Genomic DNA, 23803 nt, shown 5'->3' with positions numbered 1-23803 from the left:
GCGACAAAGTGAGACTCCGTCTCAAAAAACAAAAAAAACAAAGATAAATTATCAAAGTGGGTCTTTAAAGCACATTACACTGTCTTTTACTGATTAATAAGTAGACACTCTACGTAGGTACCTTTTGCTGTTGAGTTTCGCCTATTGCCTCCTGGCAGAAGGGAAGAAAACCTGTTGACACAGTAACCACTCTTGGTGTAGGCACTGGTAGAACCCTGCGTGGAGAGAAAGTTACCATTCTCATTAGACCTCAAGGTCTCCTCACCCTCTTGCTTCCTCATTGTGCAGGAATGTTACTGGACCAAAGATGACTCTCAACAAATCCTTCCTGCAGGACAGTGTTTCAAGCTGCACTCCAGGCACAGCTGTTGTGGTGGATGAGGAAAATGGAGCAACAAAAAATCCCTCCCACTACAGACCAGGCCTACCGGCATAGGGGGCAGACAGTTACTCACCCTGGAGGCCACGATAAGGGCTCTTTTTCCAACAGGGCACACGACCACTATCCATTCCCGCCCCAAATCTGAAGGAACGTCAATTAACCACTCAGAAAGCATCAACTGGAAATGCAAAAAATAGTGTTAAAGATCAGCAAGGGTGTGCTACTTGAATGTCTGCAATGTCAAGGCATTCATATCCTGTGTGTATATTAAAAACCCAAGTGAAAGAATGAGGGCAGAGAGTTGGACATGGTGGCTCACGCCTATAATCCCAACACTTTGGGAGGCTGCAGCAGGTGGATCACCTGAGGTCAGGAGTTCGAGACCAGCTTGGCCAACATAGTGAAATCCCGTCTCTACTAAAAAATACAAAAAATTGGGCCGGGCGCAGTGGCTCAAGCCTGTAATCCCAGCACTTTGGGAGGCCGAGACGGGCGGATCACGAGGTCAGGAGATCGAGACCATCCTGGCTAACACGGTGAAACCCCGTCTCTACTAAAAAATACAAAAAACTAGCCGGGCGAGGTGGCGGGCACCTGTAGTCCCAGCTACTTGGGAGGCTGAGACAGGAGAATGGCGTAAACCCGGGAGGCGGAGCTTGCAGTGAGCTGAGATCCGGCCACTGCACTCTAGCCTGGGTGACAGAGCGAGACTCTGTCTCAAAAAAAAAAAAAAAAAACACAAAAAATTAGCTGGGTGTGGTGGCAGGCACCTGTAATCCCAGCTACTAGGAAGGCTGAGGCAGGAGAATTGCTTGAACCCAGGAGGCAGAGGTTGCAGTGAGCAAAAATGGTGCCATTGCACTCCAGCCGGGGCAACAAGAGCGAAACTCCGTCTCAAAAAAAAAAAAGAATGAGGGCAGAAAAGGCTGACAGTGGCACCTCCATCCCATATGCTCTAGGGAGTTGGTTGTGTCTCCTGCACAGCTGACAGGATGATGGGGGCCACTGACTGTGAATTTCGGCTTCTCTCCTCCATCTCCACCTGTACCCACACCATGCTTACTGCCTCACCTCCCAGGTCAGGGTTATGAACGCTCTTCCTTTCCTTACTTTGTCCGTCTCCTCCTATCATCATTACTATTATGTTCCATGGTCACAACTCAGAGATGAATAAGATCCCTGACCTTGAGATGCTCTTCGACTAGACCAGCATTTCCCAAACTGATGCCCCAAATACGGTACTAAAGGATGTTAGGAAATTTGCCTTAAAAAACAAAACACCACCAAACCAAACCAACAAAAACAGTGATGTGGTAAAATTAATTTGGGAAGACAAACTCTTCCACTCAGTCTCTTCCATCTGTAAAGACTTTGTCCCATGGGCCGGACGCGGTGGCTCACACCTGTAGGCCCAGAACTTTGGGAGGCCAAGGCGGGCAAATCATGAGGTCAAGAGATCGAGACCATTCTGGCCAACACGGTGAAACCCCGTCTCTACCAAAAATTAGCTGGGCGTGCTGGTGGGCACCTGTAATCCTAGCTACTCAGGTGGCTGAGGCAGGAGAATAGTTTGAACTCAGGAGGCGGAGGTTGCAGTGAGCCAAGTTCATGCCACTGCACTCCAGCCTGGCAACAGAGCGAGACTTCATCTCAAAAGGAAAAAAAAAAAGACTTTGTCCCATCAATTAATCCCTCCCATTGAATCTTTCATTTCTCCTTCCCTTTAGACACTCACTCCCAGTCTTAAAAAAAAAAACTTTTTGTGGCCGGGCGCAGTGGCTCACGCCTATAATCCCAGAACTTTGAGAGGCCAAGGAGGGCAGATCACGAGGCCAAGAGATCAAGACCATCCTGGCCAACAGGGTGAAACCCCGTCTCTACTGAAAATACAAAAATTAGCTGGGCGTGGTGGCGTGCACCTGTAGTCCCAGCTACTCAGGAGGTTGAGGCAAGAGAATCACTTGAAGCTGGGAGATGGAGGTTGCAGTTAGCCGAGATCCCACCACTGCACTACAGCCTAGCAACAGAGCGAGACTCCGTCTCAAAAAAAAACTTTTTGTCACTCAGCATTTCTGCTGAGCTACTCCACTTTCTCCTAGTTTAAAACTACTTAATACTGCTTGATGATGCCTTCCTGCTCACTCTGACAGTCACAGTCCAGATTTGCTACCCCACAGTCCTACTGAAGGCCCTCAGTGACCTCTTCCCATACCTCTTCCTTTTTTTTTTTTTTTTTTTGAATTGGAGTCTCACTCTGTTGCCCTAAGCTGGAGTGCTGTGGCACAATCTCAGTTCACTGCAACCTCCACCTCCCGGGTTCAAGCGATCCTCCCATCTCAGCCTTCCTAGTAGCCAGGACTACAGGCACACACCACTATGCCTGGCTCATTTTTGTATTTTTAGTAGAGACAGGGTTTCACCATTTTGGCCAGGCTGGTCTCAAACTCCCGACCTCAGGTGATCTACCCACCTCGGCCTCCCAAAGTGCTGGCATTACAGGTATGAGCCACAGAGCCTGGCCTCCCATACCTCTTCCTTATCCTTCCCACTCTACTCCTTGCCCTGTGTAACGCTACCAGCCACATCTCTCTTCTTGACACACGTTCTCTTGGCCCCATGACATAGCACTACTCTGTTTTTCCCTCTAAACATTCCTCCACACACTCCCCCAAAATATGTAATCTTCAGGGGGCTGTTTTAGGTCCCCCTTTTCTCTTAGATGCCTTCCCCATTGGGGTGGATCTCATCTATTTCTATAGCTTCACTTGTTACTTCTAAGAGGATGCCTCCTAATGCTCCTTCATCTCCAGACTTCTTTCCTCCACACCCACCTATATTGCCAGATGTTTGTTTGGTATCTCTTTCTCTGTTTGTCTCCTCTGCACCTAAAACTCAGTATATCCAAAATGGAATTAACTACCTTCTGTTGCCTAGGTACTTCCCATCCCTGAAACACCTACCCTTCCCTTCTGTATCTCATAACCTTGTTAATGGCATCACCACTCTGTTATTGAATCTTAGATTTTAAGCATAATCTAGACAAATTAGACTACATCAAAATTTAAAAATTCTGTGCTGCCAACAATATCACCAAGAAGACAAAAAGACAACCCACATAATGAAAGAAAATATGTGCAAATCATGTATCTGATAAGGAACTTGTATCTAGAATATATTAAAAACTCTTATAGTTCAATAATAAAAAGATAAATACTCAATTAAAAAATGAGGCAGGCAGATCACGAGGTCAGGAGATCAAGACCATCCTGGCTAACACCACGAAACCCCGTCTCTACTGAAAACACAAAAAAAAAAATTAGCCAGGCATGGTGGCGGGTGCCTGTAGTCCCAGCTGCTTGGGAGGCTGAGGCAGGAGAATGGCGTGAACCCGGGAGGCGGAGCTTGCAGTGAGCCGAGATCGCGCCACTGCATCCAGCCTGGGAAACACAGCGAGACTCCATCTTAAAAAAAAAAAAAGGCAAAGGACAAAGGATTTGAACAGACATTTCTCCAAAGAAGATATACAAATAACCAACACGCACAAGAAAACATGTTTAACATCAGGCCGGCACAGTGGCTCACGCCTGTAATCCCAGCACTTTGGGAGGCTGAGGCGGGCAGATCACAAGGTTGGGAGTTCAAGACCAGCCTGGACAATATGGTAAAACCCCATCTCTACTAAAAATACAAAACTTAGCCGGATGTGGTGGCAGGGGACTGTAGTCCCAGCTACTTGGGAGGCTGACGCAGGAGAATCACTTGAACCCAGGAGGCAGAGGTTGCAGTGAGCTGAGATCGTGCCATTGCACTCCGGCCTGGGCGAGACAGCGAGACTCCATCTCAAAAAAAAAAAAAAAAAAAAAAAAGATGTTTAACATCATTAGTCACTAGGGAAATACAAATCAAAACCACAAGACACCACTTCACACCCACTAAGATGGCTATACTTAAAAGGATGGACAATAACAAGTGTTGGCAAAGCTGTGGAGAAATTGGAATACTTACATGTTGCTGGTGGGAATGTAAAGTAGTGGAGTCACTTTGGAGAACAGTGTAGCACTACCTCAAAAGGTTAAACAGAGTTATCATATATAGACCCAGGAATTCCACTTCCAGATATATACATAAGAGAAATGAAAACATATGCTCACACAAAAACTTGTAGTGCATGAATGTTAATAATGGCATTATTTGGCCAGGTGCAGTAGCTCACACCTGTAATCCCAGCACTTTGGGAGGCCAAGGTGGGTGGATCAGCTCAGGTCACAAGTTTGAGACCAGCCTGGTCAACATGGTGAAACCCCCGTCTCTACTAAAAATATAAAAAGTAGCTGGGTGTGATGGCACACACCTGTAGTCCCAGCTACTAGGGAGGCTGAGGCAAGAGGATCACTTGAACTCAGGACATGGAGGCTGCAGTGAACCAAGAACATGCCACTGTACTCCAGCCTGGATGACAGAGTGAGACTCCACCTCAAAAAAATAAATAAATAAAATTAATTTAAAAATCAAATAAAAATGGCATTATTCATAACAGCCAAAAAGTGGAAGCATCTCAAATAGCCATAAACTGAAGAATGAATAAACAAAATGTAGTCTATCCATACAGTGGAATATTATTTGGTAATAAAAAAGAATGAAGTACTGATACATGGTACAACATGATGAATCTTGGAAACCTCATGCTAAGTAAAAGAAGCCAGTAACAGAAGTCCACATAGTATATGATTCCCTTTCTATGAAATGTCCAGAATAGGCACAGAAAGTAGATTAGTGATTAGGGGCTACAGGGAAGAATGGAGAGTGACACTAATTAGTATGGGGGTTTCTTTTGGGGATAAGGAAAATGTTCTAGAATTAAATAGTGGTGATGGTTGCACAGTCTTGTGACTACACTAGGGCACTGAGTCAGGTTTATTATAGTGATCTGCTGTTTCATGGCCTGAACCTCACCCTGGCCAACTGACTGGTCTGGGGTGGCTGGGCAGGCTCACTTTATTCAAAAACATTAAACTACACAATAAAAATAGGCAAATTGTATGGTATATGAATTATATCTCAATATAATTGTTTAAAAAATAGTCGTAGCAGCTAATACTTGTGGGGCACTTACGGGCTCTGGGCTAGGTATTTAAGGCACATTAGCATTATTTCATTTAATCCTCCTACCAATCCTGTGAGATAAGTACTATTACTATCCCCTATTTTACAGATAAGAAACCAAAGACTTAGAGTGGTTAAAATATCTTGCTTAAAGTCAACACAGAGCCTAGCTTTGAGATCAGATCTATGTGACCTCAAAGCTTACATCCTTGACCACTTCTTATACTGCCTCTCATATCCAGTCCACTGCTAAGTTCTTCCATTCTATCTGGCAACATTTATTTTTTATTTATTTTATTTATTTTTTATGGAGATGGGATCTTCATACGCTGCCCAGGCTGGTCTCAAACTCCTGGCCTCAAGCAATCCTCCTGCCTCGGCCTCCTAAAGTGCTGGGATTACAAGTGTGAGCCACTATACCCGGCCTCCCTGCGTGTATATATATATTTTTTTGTTTGTTTGTTTGTTTGTTTGTTTTGAGATGGACTCTAGCTTTGTCACCCAGGCTGGAGTATAGTGGCATGATCTCGGCTCACTGCAGCCTCCACTTCCCAGGTTCAAGTGATTTTCTGCCTCAGCCTCCTGAGTAGCTGGGATTACAGGCACCCACCACACTTGGCTAATTTTTGTATTTTTAATAGATGGGGTTTCACCACGTTGGCCGGGCTGGTCTCAAACTCCTGGTCTTAGCCTCCCAAAGTGCTGGGATTACAGGCATGAGCCGCTGTGCCCGGCCCCTACACATATTTTTGAGGCCCGTTACATCTCTTCTGCCATACTCCTTCCCCTAACTCTATGCCACTCCACCCTAACCGGACTGCAAACTGCTCCTGGGCACACCATATACTCCTTTCCCGCTTCTGGGCCTCGTGCTCAGCCTGTTTGTTCCCACTGCCTGGAATGCCCTAAAATGCACTGTACTTCTATCTATTAATGTCCTACTTACCCTTCAAGGCTGCCTCTTCCTTCATTAACCCTTCTCTGATTTCACGCTCCCTCCTTCCTCCCTGGTTGGAAGGAATCTCACTTTTTTTTTTTTTTTTAGATGGAGTCTTGCTGTGTCGCCCAGGCTGGAGTGCAGTGGCGTGATCTTGGCTCACTGCAAGCTCTGCCTCCCAGGTTCAAGCGATTTTCTGCCTCAGCCTCCCAAGTAGCTGGAACTACAGGCGCCTGCCACCACGCCCAGCTACTTTTTTTTTGTATTTTTAGTAGAGACAGGGTTTCACTGTGTTACTTTTTGATAGCACAAAACATCTTCTACACCTATTCTAGGAGTACAGGGACTATTTCTGCTCCACATCTATCTTCCCATGTGCATAGCCTAGTTTAACAGAGAGCAGGTCTTTCAATAACGCTTACTGAACAAAACTGAATTGTACTTTGTAACAGAGGATGTTATCTATAATGTACTGGGGGTAAAGAAACGGGCTGTGGGAGTGCATGCAAGAACCATATTCCATTGTTTTTTTTTTTTTATTTAGAGATGGGGTCTCGCCGGGCACAGTGGCTCACGCCTGTAATCCCAGCACTTTGGGAGGCTGAGGTGGGGTGGATCACCTGAGGTCAGGAGTTCGAGACCCACCTGGACAACATGGTGAAACCCTGTCTCTACTAAAAATACAGAAAAGTAGCCGGGAGTGGTGGCAGGCGTCTGTAATCCCAGCTACTCGGGAGGCTGAGGCAGGAGAACTGCTTGAACCCAGGAGGCAGAGGCTGCAGTGAGCCAAGAGTGCACCACTGCACGCCAGCCTGGGCAACAAGAGTGAAACTCCATCTCAAAAAAAAAAGAAAGAGGTGGGGGTCTCACTATGTTAGCCAGGTTGGTCTTGAACTCCTGGCTTCAAATAATCCTCCCACCTTGGCCTCCCAAAGTGTTGAGATTACAGGTATGAGCCACCACACTCAGGCCCAGGAACCATATAAAGACAGGGGAGAATTCTGAGATGACAAGATACTTGGGTTCTAGACGCAAGTATATGATAGCAGGGTAGACCTCTCTCCCAGCTTGACCCATACCCTGCTTCCTGAAATACCTGAGCTGCCTGGAACACAAGAACAGTCTCTCTCCACGCTTCTTTCCCTATGGTACCACAGCCATGTTGGTTTCCTCTCTGGATCTAAAAGGGCACTGAGTCAGGTTTATTATAGTGATCTGCTGTTTCATGGCCTGAACCTCACCTTGGCCAACTGGCTGGTCTGGGGTGGCTGGGCAGGCTCGCTTTATTCAAGAGCAGCTGTACTTCCCACCTGAGTGTGAAATTTCAAAACTGGCCTCATAGTACACTGCCTGGGAAAGATTCTACCACCCAGAGAAGTGGAAGGAGTCAGTGGTAGTCTGGGCAGGCCCAATCCAGAACAGTTGTGCAGTGACAACTAAAAAAAATGACAAGGATAAGGAGTCTGTTACTATATCAATAGATGAGGGACTTTCTGCAGTGGGCTGGCAGTCTTTGGTAACAGCATAGGCTAATAGTTCCCAAACCCCACCACCCACAGACTCCATCAGTGATTCCTAGTCCATAGCACAGTAAGCCATCTCTTCTTATCATCCCATATGCTCTATGTACATTGGCATGTTCTTTGTAGTTCCTATTCCTTTTCCCTGCCTCATTCTCCTCTCTTTATGACAGCATTTATTTCGGTGGGCTTTGACTGCATAGTAAAGGGAGTGAGATTAGTTGGGTCTAATCTTCTCTGGACCACCTACTTGATTAGCATAGCGTTTTGGTAACTTCTTGACAGTGTCAATGTCCATTTCTTCATCATCTTTCTTATCTTCTTCCTCACTCTCCATCCCTGTCCAGTCATCTTCAGCCAGTCTTCTGGCATGGTTCACATAATCCAGCCGCTTGCTGGAAGGAAAAAAAAGGCATAAGGACAGATCTTTTTTTTTTTTTTAGACAGGGTCTCACTCTGTTGCCCAGGCTGGAATGGTGCAATCTCAGCTCACTGCAGCCTCGACCTCCTGGGCTCAAGTGATCTTCCCACCTCAGCTTCCGGAGTAGGTGGGACTATAGGCACACACCACCACCCCTGGCTAATTTTTGTATTTTTTGTAGAGATGGGGTTTCACCATGTTGCCCAGGCTGGTCTCAAACTCCTGGCTTCAAGTGATCTGCCTACCTCAGCCTCCCAAAGTGCTGGGATTATTAGGCACGAGCCACCACGTCTGGCCAGGGCAGGTCTTTATGTCTTCTAGGAAGATGCCCTATAATGCGACACATTTAATTCGAAAGCTCCAAATTTGGGAGCAGCTTGGGGATTCTGGTGGAAGTAAGAAATGATGGAATCTCCTTTGCAAGGCTAAACCAGTGACTGCCCCCTCAAAATCCTAAATAGGGAAACCCCCTCTGAATATACTCAGTCTTCCTCAGAGTTTCCTAAGAATGCAAAATAAAATATCTAAAGAAATTTCCAAAGTTTACTAGCTGGAAAGGCTAATTTCACCCCTACCCCATCCCACCCCAGATGAAAGCCAATACCTTCCCGCCTAGCAGGTAGCTCATCCAAAGACCCCAAGGATGGAAGAGAAGAGCCACTGAGATGTAGTGAGAAGTCTAAAGCAAGGACAGTTTCTGGAGATTTCTGCTTTATACACTTTTTTTTTTTTTTTTTTTTTTTGAGACGGAGTCTCGCTCTGTCGCCCAGGCTGGAGTGCAGTGGCCGGATCTCAGCTCACTGCAAACTCCGCCCCCCGGGTTTACGCCATTCTCCTGCCTCAGCCTCCCAAGTAGCTGGGACTACAGGCGCCCGCCACCTCGCCCGGCTAGTTTTTTGTATTTTTTAGTAGAGACGGGGTTTCACCGTATTAGCCAGGATGGTCTTGATCTCCTGACCTCGTGATCCGTCCGTCTCGGCCTCCCAAAGTGCTGGGATTACAGGCTTGAGCCACCACGCCCGGCCCATCTTTTTTGTTTTTAAAGAGAATTTTTTCTTTTGTAGGGACTGTAGGTGTATGCCACTGTGCCCAGCTTATACAGCTTTCTCAGAAGCCTGGTCTTTCTCCAGCTCCTGTCTAACTTTCAAAAAAGGCCACTTAGTTTACAATGTAATATATTTTATTTATTTGTTTCCCTTTATCATTATCTTGTTTTAAAACAACACATGCTAGAAAGTTTGGGAAACTGAACAGAAAAAAAAAAGAACCTTTTGGAACCGAATTGTCTCAAAGTGATTTGGAAATACCACATAACCTCCCACACTTGATTTCTTCAATGCTAAAGCAGGAATTCCACCACTGAGGCAGTGAAACCAACACAGCTGGTTTCTCTTAAACACATACATGTTCATGCTCACTACAAAAAGGCGCACACCAGAGAGAACATATGAAAGCACAATGGTCTTTTATCTTGAGAATAAAAGAGCTGGTATATTTGCACATGTGTGAAAGAAAGTCTGCCTGTGGTTCTTTTCTGAGCATTGTTTATAATCACAAAAGAAGAAAACTGCCCAGACACCCATCAGGAGGGACTGGCTAGATGGCATTATGAAGTATCCATTCCATGGAATACCTGACACAACGAAAAAGGAATGATGTAGAACTTTATGAACTGATAGAGAATTTCTCCCCCAAAACACCACTAAATAAATGTGCAGAACAGTATATAGTATACTGCTACTTGTGTTTAAAAAAAAAAAAGCCAGGCGCAGTGGCTCCTGCCTGTAATCTCAGCCCTTTGGGAGGGTGAATTGGTCAGACCACTTGAGCTTAGGAGTTCAAAATCGGCTTGGGCAACATAGTGAAATCCTGTCTCTACCAAAAATACAAAAATTAGCTGGGTGTGGTGGCCTGTGCCAGTGGTCCCAGCTACTTTTGAGGCTGAGGTTGCAGTGAGCCAAGATCATGCCACAGTACTCAGCCTGGGTGACAGAGCTGAAAAAAAAAAAAAAAAAAAAGGCCAGGTGCTGTGGCTCAAGCCTGTAATCCCAGCACTTTGGGAGGCCAAGACAGGCAGATCACGAGGTCAGGAGATCGAGACTATCCTGGCTAACACGGTGAAACCCCATCTCTACTAAAAAATACAAAAAACTAGCCGGTTGAGGTGGTGGGCACCTGTAGTCCCAACTACTTGGGAGGCTGAGGCAGTAGAATGGTGTAAACCTGGGAGGCGGAGCTTGCAGTGAGCTGAGATCTGGCCACTGCACTCCAGCCTGGGTGACAGAGCGACACTCCGTCTCAAAAAAAAAAAAAAAAAAGCTTTTATACATATACTACCACACACACTTGCTCATATATACATAGAATATCTTCAGAAGGGCCGGGTGTAGTGGCTCACATCTGAAATCCCAGCACTTTGGGAGGTCAAGGTGGGAGGATCAGTTGAGCCTAGGAGTTCAAGATCAGCCTGAGCAACAGAGGGAGACCCTGTCCCTACAAAATATTAAAAAATTAGCCAGGTGCTATGGAGTAGTGCCTGTAGTCCCACCTACTTCAGAGGCCGAGCTGGGAGGATCACTTGAGCCTGGGAGGTTGAGGCTGCAGTGAGCCAGGATCTGCACACTCCAGCCTGAACAACAGAGTGACACCCTGTCTAATATATATATATATTTGGAAGGATACACAAGAAACTAATAATACAGGAGAGGAACTGGATAGCTATGGGACAGAAATGGGAAGAAGAGTTCACCATATACTCTTCGATTTATTTTTTTGAGAGAGACTCTAGCTCTGTTGCCCAGGCTAGAGTGCAGTGGCGCGATCTTGGCTCACTGCAACCTCCACCTCCCGGGTTCAAGTGATTCTCCTGTCTCAGCCTCCCAAGTAGCTCGGACTATAGGCGTGCACCACCATGTTGGGCTAATTTTTGTATTTTTAGTAGAGACAGTTTTTGCCATGTTGGTCAGGCTGGTCTCGAACTCCTGACCTCAGGTGATCCACCCGCCTCGGCCACCCAAAGTGCTGGGATTACAGGCGTGAGCCACTGTACCTGGCCTCTTCTGTATATTTTAAATTTTCAATCATATAAATGTACTACCTATTCAAAGATAACTACATTTTTAAAAATGGGGAGAGGAATGATCTGGAAATGTATTCTGCAAGCCACCCAGAGCCACAGGGAACCAACCATCTCTGCCAAACACAACCAGTGATGCAACACTGGGCAAAATGCAGACTGTATGGAAACTATGCAGCTGTTAGTAGTTTCTTCTGATCCCTAATTCCTTAATTTATGACCCAGAAGAGGCCCATGCTGCACTGAGAATATAAGGATCAGCCCCACCTTCAGAGCAGCTCAGCCTCAAACACTCTTATCCTGCCCTATTTCCCTGTTTGCCCATCTTGGCACTTAGAATTAAGTGTATGGAAGACATTTCCTCAGATTCCCTTAGGCATTATTCGTCTTGAACTCCCAAGAATGCCACAGAAACATTTGGGCTGAAGGCAGATGGGAAGACCACACCAATACCAGCATTCAGAGTACAGAAGCCAAACACAAGCATCCCAGGAAATGTGGGGAGTGAAAGTCTGGGCGTGGCTTTCACAAGTTCCTAAACCACAGAGCTCAGTACAGCTGCCAGGAAAAAACTTAACCAAATAATTGAGCTTTTGGTTTAAAAGTTTGGTTTCTCCCTACTTCCTCATCTTCTCCTAAGCTCTGGGTATAAAAGAAACCTATTGGCCGGGCACGGTGGCTCACGCCTGTAATCCCAGCACTTTGGGAGGCCGAGACGGGCGGATCACGAGGTCAGGAGATGGACACCATCCTGGCTAAACCCCCTCTCTACTAAAAAATACAAAAAATTAGCTGGGCGTGGTGGCAGGCGCCTGTAGTCCCAGCTACTCGGGAGGCTGAGGCAGGAGAATGGCGTGAACCAGGAGGCAGAGCTTGCCATGAGAGGAGATGGCGCCACTGCACTCCAGCCTGGGCGACAGAACGAGACTCCGTCTCAAAAAAAAAAAAAAAAAAAAAAAGAAACCTATCTCTGCCAGGATTTACCCCTCCGAATCCCAATCTGTGGGCAAGAAGATCAGCCAGCCAACAAAAGGTCTACTTTGAAGGGGGACTCTGTAGAGACAAGCCTAGAGCCTTCGGAATGGTTCACAGCTCCTAGCCCAGAGAAAGAAGCCAAGGAGTTAAAGCTTCCTTACGATTTCTGCAGTTCCAGTAACCGCCGGCGGCGCTCACTCTGCTCCAAGGAACTGTACTTGGACTTGTACTGGGATAGGCGGGGGTGTGGGGCAGCTGTGCTGTTCAAATCTTGAGACACAGAAAAGCTACTAGCCAGGGCTTGACTCAACTCTTCCATCTTCCCTACAAAGAAAAACGTAAGAAAATGGTTCATTCATTTCATATGATCTCCTGTATACAGGCAGTTATGCAGTTATGACATAATATGATGGCCACATTCCTGAAAAAACATTAACTTAATGCAAAATCACAATTGTTTCCATGAGAAAAAAAGAAGTTAAAGGGTAAATGAGTCATATATTAGCAATAGATTATTTTCCTACAGATATTTCCTTTTTTTCTTTTTTTTGAGACAGTGTCCTCTCTATCACTCAGGCTGGAGTGTAGTGGTGCAAGCACAGCTCACTGTTGCCTCAATCTACTGGGTGAAGTGATCCTCCTACCTCAGCTTCCCCAGTAACTGGGACCACAGGTGTATACCACCACACCCAGCCAATTTTAAAATTTATTGGTACAGACAGGATCTCCCTATGTTGCCTAGGCTAGTCTTGAACTCTTGGGCTCAAGCAATCTTCCCTCTTCAGCCTCTCAAAGTGCTGGGATTATAGGTGTGAGTCACTGCGCCCCGCCTTTTCTGAGCAGTTCCTCTATAGTTTCCTGAATAGCCACTACTCATTAACCAGTGTAACTCTCTATGCAGTTGATTCAATTGTTAATTGAATTAATTTCAATTAATTCAATTAATTACTTTGTTCAATTGTAAATTGAATTAATTTATTTAATTCTCAACTAAGTGTCAACTCATATTATGAAAACTTAGTTCCAGAGGAAACACTGGTTCTAGGATCCCTGGAGGAAGACAAGAGGAGTCAAAAACCCCAGACTCCAAACTTGCTGGGCGCAGTGGCTCACGCCTATAATCCCAGCACTTTTGGAGGCTGAGGTGGGTGGATCACGAGGTCAGGAGTTCGAAACCAGCCTGACCAACATGGTGAAACCCCGTCTCTACTAAAAATACAAAAATTAGCCGGACGCGGGCCGGGCGCGGTGGCTCAAGCCTGTAATCCCAGCACTTTGGGAGGCCGAGACGGGCGGATCACGAGGTCAGGAGATCGAGACCATCCTGGCTAACACCGTGAAACCCCGTCTCTACTAAAAAATACAAAACACTAGCCGGGCGAGGTGGCGGGCGCCTGTAGTCCCAGCTACTCCGGAGGCTGAGGCAGGAGAATGGCATAAACCCGGGAGGCGGAGCTTGCAGTGAGCTGAGATCCGGCCACTGCACTCCAGCCTGGGTGACAGAGCAAGACTCCGTCTCAAAAAAAAAAAAAAAAAAAAAAAAAAAAATTAGCCGGACGTGGTGGCAGGCACCTGTAATCCCAGCTACTCGGGAGGCTGAGGCAGGAGAATCACTTGAACCTGGGAGGCAGAGGTTTCAGTGAGCCGAGATCGTGCCACTGCACTCCAGCTTGGGTGACAGAGCGAGACTTCAAAAGAAAAAAGAAACTCTAGCCAGGCATGGTGGCTCAAGCCTGTAATCCCAGCACTTTGGGAGGCCGAGACGGGCGGATCACGAGGTCAGGAGATCGAGACCATCCTGGCTAACATGGTGAAACCCCATCTCTACTAAAAATACAAAAAACTAGCAGGGCGAGGTGGCGGGCGCCTGTAGTCCCTGCTACTCCAGAGGCTGAGGCAGGAGAATGGCATGAACCCGGGAGGCAGAGCTTGCAGTGAGCTGAGATCCGGCCACTGCACTCCAGCCCGGGCGACAGAACAAGACTCCGTCTCAAAAAAAAAAAAAAAAAGTAAAAAATTATTTTAAATTATATTTTATTTTTTAAAAATCTGGCTGTTACTTCCTCATAGTCTAGTTTTGTTTTTAGGTGGGCAGAAAGAAGGTTTCAGGGTTACTTACGTGGGACTCACTTGGAAAAGAGCTAGGATGTGGAGGGCTGCTTAACAAGTAACGCCAATGCTCCAGTAGTATGAAGAACTTACATAAAGTACATTAGGGAAACAAGACAAGTAGATGTCATTTTGAAAACAGACTTCCCACTTTAGGTGGACCCTAAAGAATGGGAGTGGGGAGAAAGGTGAATTCACACTTCATTCACACTCCTGTGAGCCTTAGACTATAAGAAAACAGGAACATTTGGGAGAAATCTGATTCGCACTGCTGGGCTGGCCCAACCCTCTGGTTCTAGTGTAAACCAGAGGGCACCTCCAGTGCTTAACCTCCATCCCAGGCCAGGTCCAGTGCTCTCAGCACCAAAATCAACAGGTTCATTCCAGAGCCTCTACAGTGAAAAATATAACTCCATAGCCCTCTACTTGGCCAGTGAGTTACTTTCCATTGCACAAGTGAAGTCAGATCTTTTTCTTCATTTGAAACATTAGATTTTGTTTAATTAATTTTTTTGAGATGGAGTCTCGCTCTGTCGCCCAGGCTGGAGTGCAGTGGCACGATCTCGGCTCACTGCAAGCTCTGCCTCCCGGGTTCATGCCATTCTCCTGCCTCAGCCTCCTGAGTAGCTGGCACTACAGGCGCCTGCCACCACACAAGGCTAATTTTGTGTATTTTTAGTAGAGACAAGGTTTCACCGTGTTAGCCAGGATGGTCTCAATCTCCTGATCTCGTGATCCATCCGCCTTGGCCTCCCAAAGTGCTGGGATTACAGGCGTGAGCCACTGTGCCCGGTCGATTTTAATTTAAAAGGAACTTAAAAATTGTGGTTTGCAGGTGCAGTTGTGCTTGCCTTTTGTCCCAGCTACTCTGGAGGCTGAGGCAGGAGGTATGCTTGAGCCCAGGAGTCTGAAGCCAACCTGAGCAATATAGCAAGACCCTGTCTGTAAAATGAAAAAAAAAAAAGTGGCTAAATACACATATCATGAAATTCATCATCTTAACCATTTTTAGGTGTACAGTTCTGTAAACTTAAGTATGTTCAACATTGCTGTGCAGAACTCTCCAGAACTCTTTTTTGAATAACTGAACCTCTATAACCTTTAAACATAAAAGACATTTTTTTTTTTTTTTGAGACAGAGTTTCGCTCTTGTTGCCCAGGCTGGAGTGCAACCGCATCATTTTGGCTCACTGCAAGCTCCGCCTCCCGGGTTCACGCCATTCTCCTGCCTCAGCCTCCCGAGTAGCTGGGATTACAGGCGTGCGCTGCCACGCCTGGCTAATTTTGTACGTTTTTTGTTTTGTTTTGTTTTTTTCAGTAGAGATGGGGTTTCTCCATGTTGGTCAGGCTGGTCTCAAACTCCCGATCTCAGGTGATCTGCCTGCCTAGGCCTCCGAAAGTGCTGGGATTACAGGCGTGAGACACCGCGCCCCGCCATAAAAGGAACTTTTTAGTAGATAAGATTAGCCTATTATCAGTGTGAATTTAAGATGTGGTTTTTTTTGTTTTGTTTTGTTTTTTTTGAGACGCAGTCTTCGCTCTGTTGCCCAGGCTGGAGTGCAGCGGTGCGATCTTGGCTCACTGCAAGCTTCGCCTCCCGGGTTCACGCCATTCTCCTGCCTCAGACTCCTGAGTAGCTGGGACTACAAGCGACCCCCACCACGCCTGGTTACTTTTGTTTTTGTATTTTTAGTAGAGGCGGAGTTTCACCGTGTTAGCAAGAATGCTCTCCATCTCCTGACCTCGTGATCCGCCCGCCTCGTCCTCCCACAGTGCTGGGATTACAGGCGTGAACCACCACGCCCGGACTTTTTTTTTTTTTTTTTTTTTTTTTTTTGAGACAGGGTCTCGCTCTGTTTCCTGGGCTGGACAGCAGTGGTGTGATCTCGCCTCACTACAGCCTCTGCCTCCTGGGTTCAAGTGATTCTCCTGCCTCAGCCTCCTGAGTAGCTGGGATTACAGGCGTGCACCACCATGCCCGGCTAATTTTTGTATTTTTAGTAGAGAAGGGGTTTCATCATGTTGGCCAGGCTGGTCTGAAACTCTAGACCTCAAGTGATCCGCCTGCATCAGCCTCCCAAAGTGCTAGAATTACAAGCACGAGCCACTGCACCCGGCCTGAGGCGTGTCTTAATATCTTTGCAGGGCAACCAGGGATTGCCATTCCTGAGTGACTGAGGCCTCATGATGAGTGCTTGGGATTCATATGGTATGTTATTCAAATCATCCATAATGGTATATATGCTATTGTCTCTACTTTTCTGTACTTTTGTGTGAGTTTGAAATCTTTCATAGTAAAAAAATTTTTTAAGTCATTATGTCTTCAGTTCATCACCAAAGTAATGACCAAATCCAAAGCACCTTTACTAGGCCTATCATGCACTATCTTGGTGTGGGCTCCTGCTCTGCCAAGAACCACACAACCTTTGAAACTGATGTCCTGGATACTGGGGCGGTTCCTTTACCTTCCTTCAAGGCTGTTCTTGGCTAGCTCCTGCTGTTTCAACCCATTCCTTGGATGGTGCTGCCTCCACGTGTTCGGACCTTAGCCCAAGGTGGTTTTATTCTCCACCATTATCCCCCGCCTCCAACTCCCTAAAGTACGACCCGACCAGGCCCCGCCCACGCTCCACCCTCCCTGCCTGTCTAGCCCCTTCCCCCATCCGTTCCCCCTCATTCGCGTCTTCCCATCCGGCACCCCCGCCTCGCGTCCCCTGGGTCCACATCCTGCCAGCCTCCGCGTTTCCCTACCCCTGCTACCGGGCTCCAGCCCCGGGGACGCTATCTGCTCCATTCGGCCGTGCGCGCCGCCACCGCCCCGCACCGCCTTTTTCTAGGCATGGGGTCATCTAGGCCATATGTGATTCACCCCTGCCCCACAAAAGTCCCTGAGGGGTCCTGGCCGGACAGTACGGAATAGAAGAACGGAAACTCTCCCAAAAGGAGTCCCCAGCCTTGCTCTACCCCTCCAGATGACGCCCCGGGAGGCCAGAATGCGGGGCCGGCCAGAGGGAGTCACAGCCCGGCACCGAGAGGCAACTCGGCAGCTGGCGGGGCCCGGGCTCGAACCCAGAAACTCACCCAAACCGAGGTGACCGTCGCACGCGCCGCCGCCGCCACCGGGGCCGACCAATCACCTGCCCTGGGAGAGCTGCCCCCCCCCCCCCCCCCCCAGCGGCTGCCGCACCGCTGGGCCCACAGGTCTCGAGCCCTGAGTTTCCGGCTCCTCCCTACTTCGCGAACGCTGGGAGTTCCGTTGCCTGCAGGCCGTTACTTCCGCCCTCAACGGCTGGCGCATTTCCTAACGGCTAGGGTGGAGGCCCTCCTGCATTTGCTTTGCACTGTCCGGGACCCTTCCTGCAAGATGACTTGACCAGGCCGAGGCCTCCCTCCTGGTCACAAGCTCTTCGGGGCTCCTTTCGCCAATGGGAGGAGGCTGATCTTGTGGCCCGGCATTCAAGGCCCTGGGTCCTGCCGCCTCTCGCAGATGCTCCCGGGTCTTAGGGCTACACCTGGAGTCCCCTTCCTCTCCTGCGCCCGTGCTTTTAAACGGGCAGTGCCAATTGCGTGGAGTACTCCTCCTAACCCCTCACACCCAAGTTTCAGACACAGGCCTTCGCCCCCCCACTTGCCCTTACAAAAGCAGATACATACCCCGATTATTGCCTGTTTGCTGCTGTTGCCAGCTTCTTTCCCACTCGGCTGCGGACTGAGCAATGGCAGGGACTTGGCTTGATTCCTACTTAAGTAGCCAGAGTCCAGCATAAGGGATGGTGCTCAGTAGACCCTGGGTGAAGGAATGATTGAATTGATGCAAGAGATTAGGGGAAGCAGCAGAGATTTAGGAGATTCAGTCCTACCAGGGTGTAGCCTCTGCAAGGCGGGACGGCTGAGATTACAATTTTAAAACAATATTTATTGAATGCTTACATTCATCCACACGCTGCTTCATACACATCATCTCATTTAATTTTTTTCCTTTTTTTTCTTTTTTAAGCCAGTAGATATTAACTCTCAATCATGACATGAGGAAGTAGACACACTGAAGCTCAGGGAGGTTAAGTAATTTGGCCAAAGTAACACAACTTTCAAGGAAAATGTTTGAATTTGCTGAATGTTTGATGTATAGAGAAGTTGACTACTAATGTATGACAGAAGCAAAGTATCCACCTTTGGCACATTTTTGAGTCCAGGGAATGCTAAGATGTGGACTTGTGTATTTCATGCACATTACACTATACATTCAGACTAAAAAGAACAGGAAATTTGGCCGATGAAAGGCTACTACTAGACTGGCAAAAAAGGGTGCTGGGGCCCTGAAAGGCCAATTTTTTTTGGACCTGAGATTTTATTTAGGTGGCTCTTTCAGTGGCCAGGCTGAGCAAATCTGTCCACTAGGGTATTTATTTGGTGCATCCACGAATAAAAGCTCATGTCTGCCTGATTTATGAGACTGACAAAAAAGAGAAGCCCAGGGCCTGACTTCACTTGGGAATTTTGACACACAGGATATTAGGTATTTTGTATCCAAACAACCATCCCTTACAACCACGGAGGTCACATCTAATGGTCAGGACTGCACAGAAAAGAACAAAGACCCTAAACATTGGAGGAAAATAGACTAAGACTGAGAAAGAAGTTCCCAAATTCATGCATGGAGGTCCAGGAGAAAGGTTCTAGTTCCTCACTTAGCTGAATAACTTCCCGTATCCCGTATCACTGAAAAAACAAAACAAAACCAGGCCAGGCACAGTGGCTCACGCCTGTAATCCCAGCACTGTGAGAGGCCAAGGTGGAAGTAGTCCATGAGTTTAAGACCAGCCTGGGCAACATGACAAAAACCTGTCTCTACAAAAAAAAATTAGCTAGGTGTAGTGGTGTGAGTCGTGATCCCAGCTACTTGGAAGGCTGAGGTGGGAGGATCACTTGAGCCCAGAAAGTCAAGGCTGCAGTGAGCTGCGATTCTGCCACTACACTCAGCCTGGAGACCCTGTCTCAAAACAAAGAAAAACCAGAGCTCCTGGCCCAGGGGTTCATCTAGAGCCAGTGGGTGTTTCAGAAGGGGCTACCTCTGGAATCTCAGCTTCAGAATGTTGGTCACATACACATACTGTGCTTAACGGCTTTAAATCAATTAATTTAAGACAAAAAAGCCTGACTACATTTATTTAAAAGGGCAACATTGGCCAGGTGTGGTGGTACATGCCTGTAATCCTAGCACTTTGGGAGGCCAAGGTGAGCGGATCACGAGGTCGAGAGATCCAGACCATCCTGGCCAACATGGTGAAACCCCGTCTCTATTAAAAATAGAAAAATTAGCTGGGCATGGTGGCACACGCCTGTAATCCCAGCTACTCAGGAGGCTGAGGCAGGAGAATCACTTGAACCTGGGAGGCAGAGGTTGCAGTGAGCCGAGATCGCACCACTGCACTCCAGCCTGGCGTCAGAGCAAGACTCTGTCTCAAAAAAAAAGGGCAACATCGTAGCATTACCTTACATCAATCACTTCCCACTTTATTAGAAGGTATCTATAAAAATAAATGCATTGCTCATGCCTGTAATCCCAGCACTTTGGGAGGCTGAGGCAGGCGATCACCTGAGGTCAGGAGTTTGAGACCAGCCTGACCAACATGGAGAAACCCCGTCTCTACTAAAAATACAAAATTAGCTGGGCATGGTGGTGCATGCCTGTAATCCCAGCTACTTGGGAGGCTGAGGCAAGAGAATTGCTTGAACCCGGGAAGTGGCAGTTGCGTTGAGCCGAGATTGTGCCATTGCATTCCAGTCTGGGCAACAAGAGCGAAACTCCGTCTCAAAACTAAATAAATAAATAAATAAAGTGAAAACAATGTTATAGGTTGGTGCAAAAGTAATTGCAGTTTTTGGCCAGGTGCAGTGACTCATGCCTATAATCCCAGCACTTTGGGAGGCCAAGGCAGGCGAATCACCTGAGGTTAGGAGTTCGAGACCAGCCTGACCAACATGGAGAAACCCCGTCTCTACTAAAAATATAATGGAGAAACCCCGTCTCTACTAAAAATATAAAATTAGCTGGGCATGATGGCGCATGCCTGTACTCAGCTACTTAGGAGGCTGAGGCAAGAGAATCGCTTGAACCCAGGAGGCAGAGGTTGTGGTGAGCCAAGATGGTGCCATTGCACTCCAGCCTGGGCAACAAGAGTGAAACTCTGTCTCAGAAAAAAAAAAAAAAAGTAATTGCAGTTTTTGCCATTAAAATTAATGGCACCAACCTAATATAATCTTGCTAGATAGATGTGGATGTCTGCAGAAAGCTGTAAGTCTGGGGACTTTATAAAAATCAGAGATTAGCAAGTGTCGAAGTGATAAGGAGTCACACTAATAGAATTTTTCTTTGATGTAATCAGAAAAATTCAAAGAGGACAGAAGAGGGAAGAACCACTTTCTCACTCTATTTTTCAATGTCATTAAAGTGGAATCTGTGTACCCCTTAAAATCTTCTGGTTGCCCATGGGCAGGAGAATCCTTACCTAGAAAAGAGGAGGGTGAGAGCAGGAAGGTGTCCAGCCCAGAGAGGAAGTGGAGGGCGGTAAGATTACAGAGGCAGCTGGGACACAGGGGCAGGTAAGGGCCTGCAGGCCACAGTGGGGAGTTTGGATTTTACCTCCATTGCTGAAGAGGGTTTTTTTTTTTTGGCGGGGTGGCGGTGCAGAGGGGGTTAGTTTTTGTTTTTGAGACAGAACTTGCTCTGTCGCCCAGGCTGGAGTGCAGTGGCGCGATCTCTGCTCACTCCAACCTCCGTCTCCCGGGTTCAAGCAATTCTGCCTCATCCTCCCGAGCAGCTGGGATTACAGGCATGCACCACCATGCCTGGCTAATTTTTATATTTTTAGTAGACATGGGATTTCACCATGTTGGCCAGGTTGGTCTTGAATTCCTGACCTCAGGTGATCCGCCCCCCTTGGCCTCCCAAAGTGCTGGGATTACAGGCATGAGCCACCATGCCTATCTGCAGATGAGGGTTTTTAAACAGTTATGAGAGAGCAGATTCCGGCTTTAGTGAGCTCTCACTGGCTGCTTGCTAGAGAACTGAATGTAGGCAACTAAGTGTGGAGGCCTGGAAGTCAGTGAGCAGACCTTGCATGAAAGTATGTTGGGGGATGTGATAGTAAGTAGCTGGATTAAAATATAATCTAGAGGCCGGGCGCGGTGGTTCAAGCCTGTAATCCCAGCACTTTGGGAGGCCGAGATGGGCAGATCACGAGGTCAGGAGATCGAGACCATCCTGGCTAACACGGTGAAACCCCGTCTCTACTAAAAAATACAAAAAAAACTAGCCGGGCGAGGTGGCGGGTGCCTGTAGTCCCAGCTACTCGGGAGGCTGAGGCAGGAGAATGGCGTAAACCCGGGAGGCAGAGGCCGCAGTGAGCTGAGATCCAGCCATTGTACTCCAGCCTGGGCAACAGAGCGAGACTCCGTCTCAAAAAAAAAAAAAAAAAAAAAGATATAATCTAGAAATAAAACCTGGACATTTTGTTACTCTTTTTATTGAGATAGAGTCTTACTCTGTTGCTCAGGCTAGAATGCAATGGTGTGATCACAGCGCACTGCAGCCTCAATCACATGGGCTCAAGTGATCCTTCCACCTCAGTCTCTCAAGTAGCTGGAACTACAGCTGCATGCCACCACACCCAGCTTATTTATTTATTTATTTATTTGAGACGGAGTTTCACTCTTGTTGCCCAGGCTGGAGTGCAATGGCGTAATCTCGGCTCATTGCAACCTCCACCTCCCGGGTTCAAGCAATTCTGCCTCAGCCTCCCGAGTAGCTGGGATTACAGGCATAAGCCACCATGCCTGGCTAATTTTGCATTTTTTAGTAGAGATGGGATTTCTCCACATTGGTCAGGCTGGTCTCAAACTCCTGACCTCAGGTGATCTGCCTGCCTCGGCCTCCCAAAGTGTTGGGATTACAGGCCCGAGCCACCAGGCCCGGTCTAATTTATTTTTTTAGAGACGAGGTTTAGCTATGTTGCCCAGGCTGGTTTTGAACTCCTGGGCTCAAGAGATCTTCCTGCCTTGGCTTCTCAAAGTGTTGGGATTACAGGTGTAAGCCACCATGCCTGGCCAGTTTATTACTCAAAAAATAGGGGAAATTAGCAAGAATTATATATGCGTCCTAGTCTAGTCCCCAGCCAAGACTTTCCCCTTGAGGTTTATTAGATCTGAGAGAAAATAGGAAAGGGAACAACTTCCTCCCTAACTCGATGTTGTTAAAGGCCAAGGCCATGCACCGTCTACGTCATCCTGAGGACCAGTGCTTCTCATTGGCCACTTGGAGACACCTTGTAGGACAGTAAAGTCAGTTATGGGCCGGGCGCAGTGGTTCACACCTGTAATCCCAGCACTTTGGGAGGCCGAGGTGGGCGGATCACAAGGTCAGGAGATGGAGACCATCCTGGCTAACATGGTGAAACACCATCTCTACTAAAAAATACAAAAAATTAGCTGGGTGTGGTGGCAGGCGTCTGTAGTCCCAACTACTCGGGAGGCTGAGGCAGGAGAATGGTGTGAACCCAGGAGGTGGAGCCTGCAGTGAGCCGAGATTGCACCACTGCACTACAGCCTGGGCGACAGAGCGAGACCCCATCTCGAAAAAAAAAAAAAAAAGTCAGTTATGGCTGATCGCGGTGGCTCACACCTGTAATTCCAGCACTTTGGGAGGCCAAGGCAGGTGGATCACAAGGTCAGCAGTTTGAGACCAGCCTGGCCAATATGGTGAAACCCCAACTCTACTAAAAATACGAAAATTAGCCAGGCATGGTGGCAGGCGCCTATAATCCCAGCTACTCGGGAGGCTGAGGCAGAAGAATCACTTGAACCCAGGAGGCAGAGTTTGCAGTGAGCCAAGATTGTTGCCACTGCACTCCAGCCTGGGCAACAGAATGAGACTCTGTGGGGAAAAGAGAGGTCAGCTTGTTACTGTGTTTATATAGAAAGGAGTAAATTTAAGAGACTCCATTTGGCTCTGTATTTGAGATGCTGTTAATCTGTGACTCTACCCCCAATCTTGTCCTTGCTAGAGACATCGCTGTGGTAATTAAAGTTGAAAAGATTTTGGGCTGTAAGGAATGTGCTTTGTTAGGCAAATGCTTAAAGCCTGCTTGTGGTTGAAGGTCAGTACCATTCTCTTAAATCTCAGTAAAAGAAAAACATCTGTCTCCTGCCCGTCCCTGGGTAAATGGAACATCTCCGTGTATCTGTATGTCTTACTGCTGATTTACTCCCTTATCTTTTGAGC

General features: G+C 47.3%; 1 protein-coding gene across 4 annotated transcripts in view; it reads right to left on the bottom strand.

The window, feature by feature from the left end:
• Window positions 1-17755, bottom strand: part of SNUPN (snurportin 1) — a 29461-nt gene extending 11706 nt beyond the window's left edge. The window contains exons 1-5 of one of the 4 annotated variants that reach the window (XM_010381894.2): window positions 17605-17755; window positions 12576-12738; window positions 8193-8337; window positions 456-560; window positions 122-215 (exon numbers count right to left, since the gene is read on the bottom strand). In XM_010381894.2, coding sequence (XP_010380196.1) covers window positions 122-215; window positions 456-560; window positions 8193-8337; window positions 12576-12733 — 502 coding nt within the window. In that variant the 5' untranslated portion in view covers window positions 12734-12738; window positions 17605-17755. Of the gene's footprint in view, window positions 1-121; window positions 216-455; window positions 561-8192; window positions 8338-12575; window positions 12739-14533; window positions 14684-16988; window positions 17007-17604 lie in introns of those variants that run through there. The other 3 variants (XM_030931702.1, XM_030931700.1, XM_030931701.1) reach the window with 3 other exon arrangements.
• Window positions 17756-23803: the final 6048 nt, after the last annotated feature.

Source organism: Rhinopithecus roxellana, chromosome 5, assembly GCF_007565055.1.
Source record: "Rhinopithecus roxellana isolate Shanxi Qingling chromosome 5, ASM756505v1, whole genome shotgun sequence".
Taxonomy (NCBI): Eukaryota; Metazoa; Chordata; class Mammalia; order Primates; family Cercopithecidae; genus Rhinopithecus; species Rhinopithecus roxellana.
Note: the sequence above shows the minus strand (reverse complement) of the source record. Positions and strands in the feature narration are given on the sequence as shown.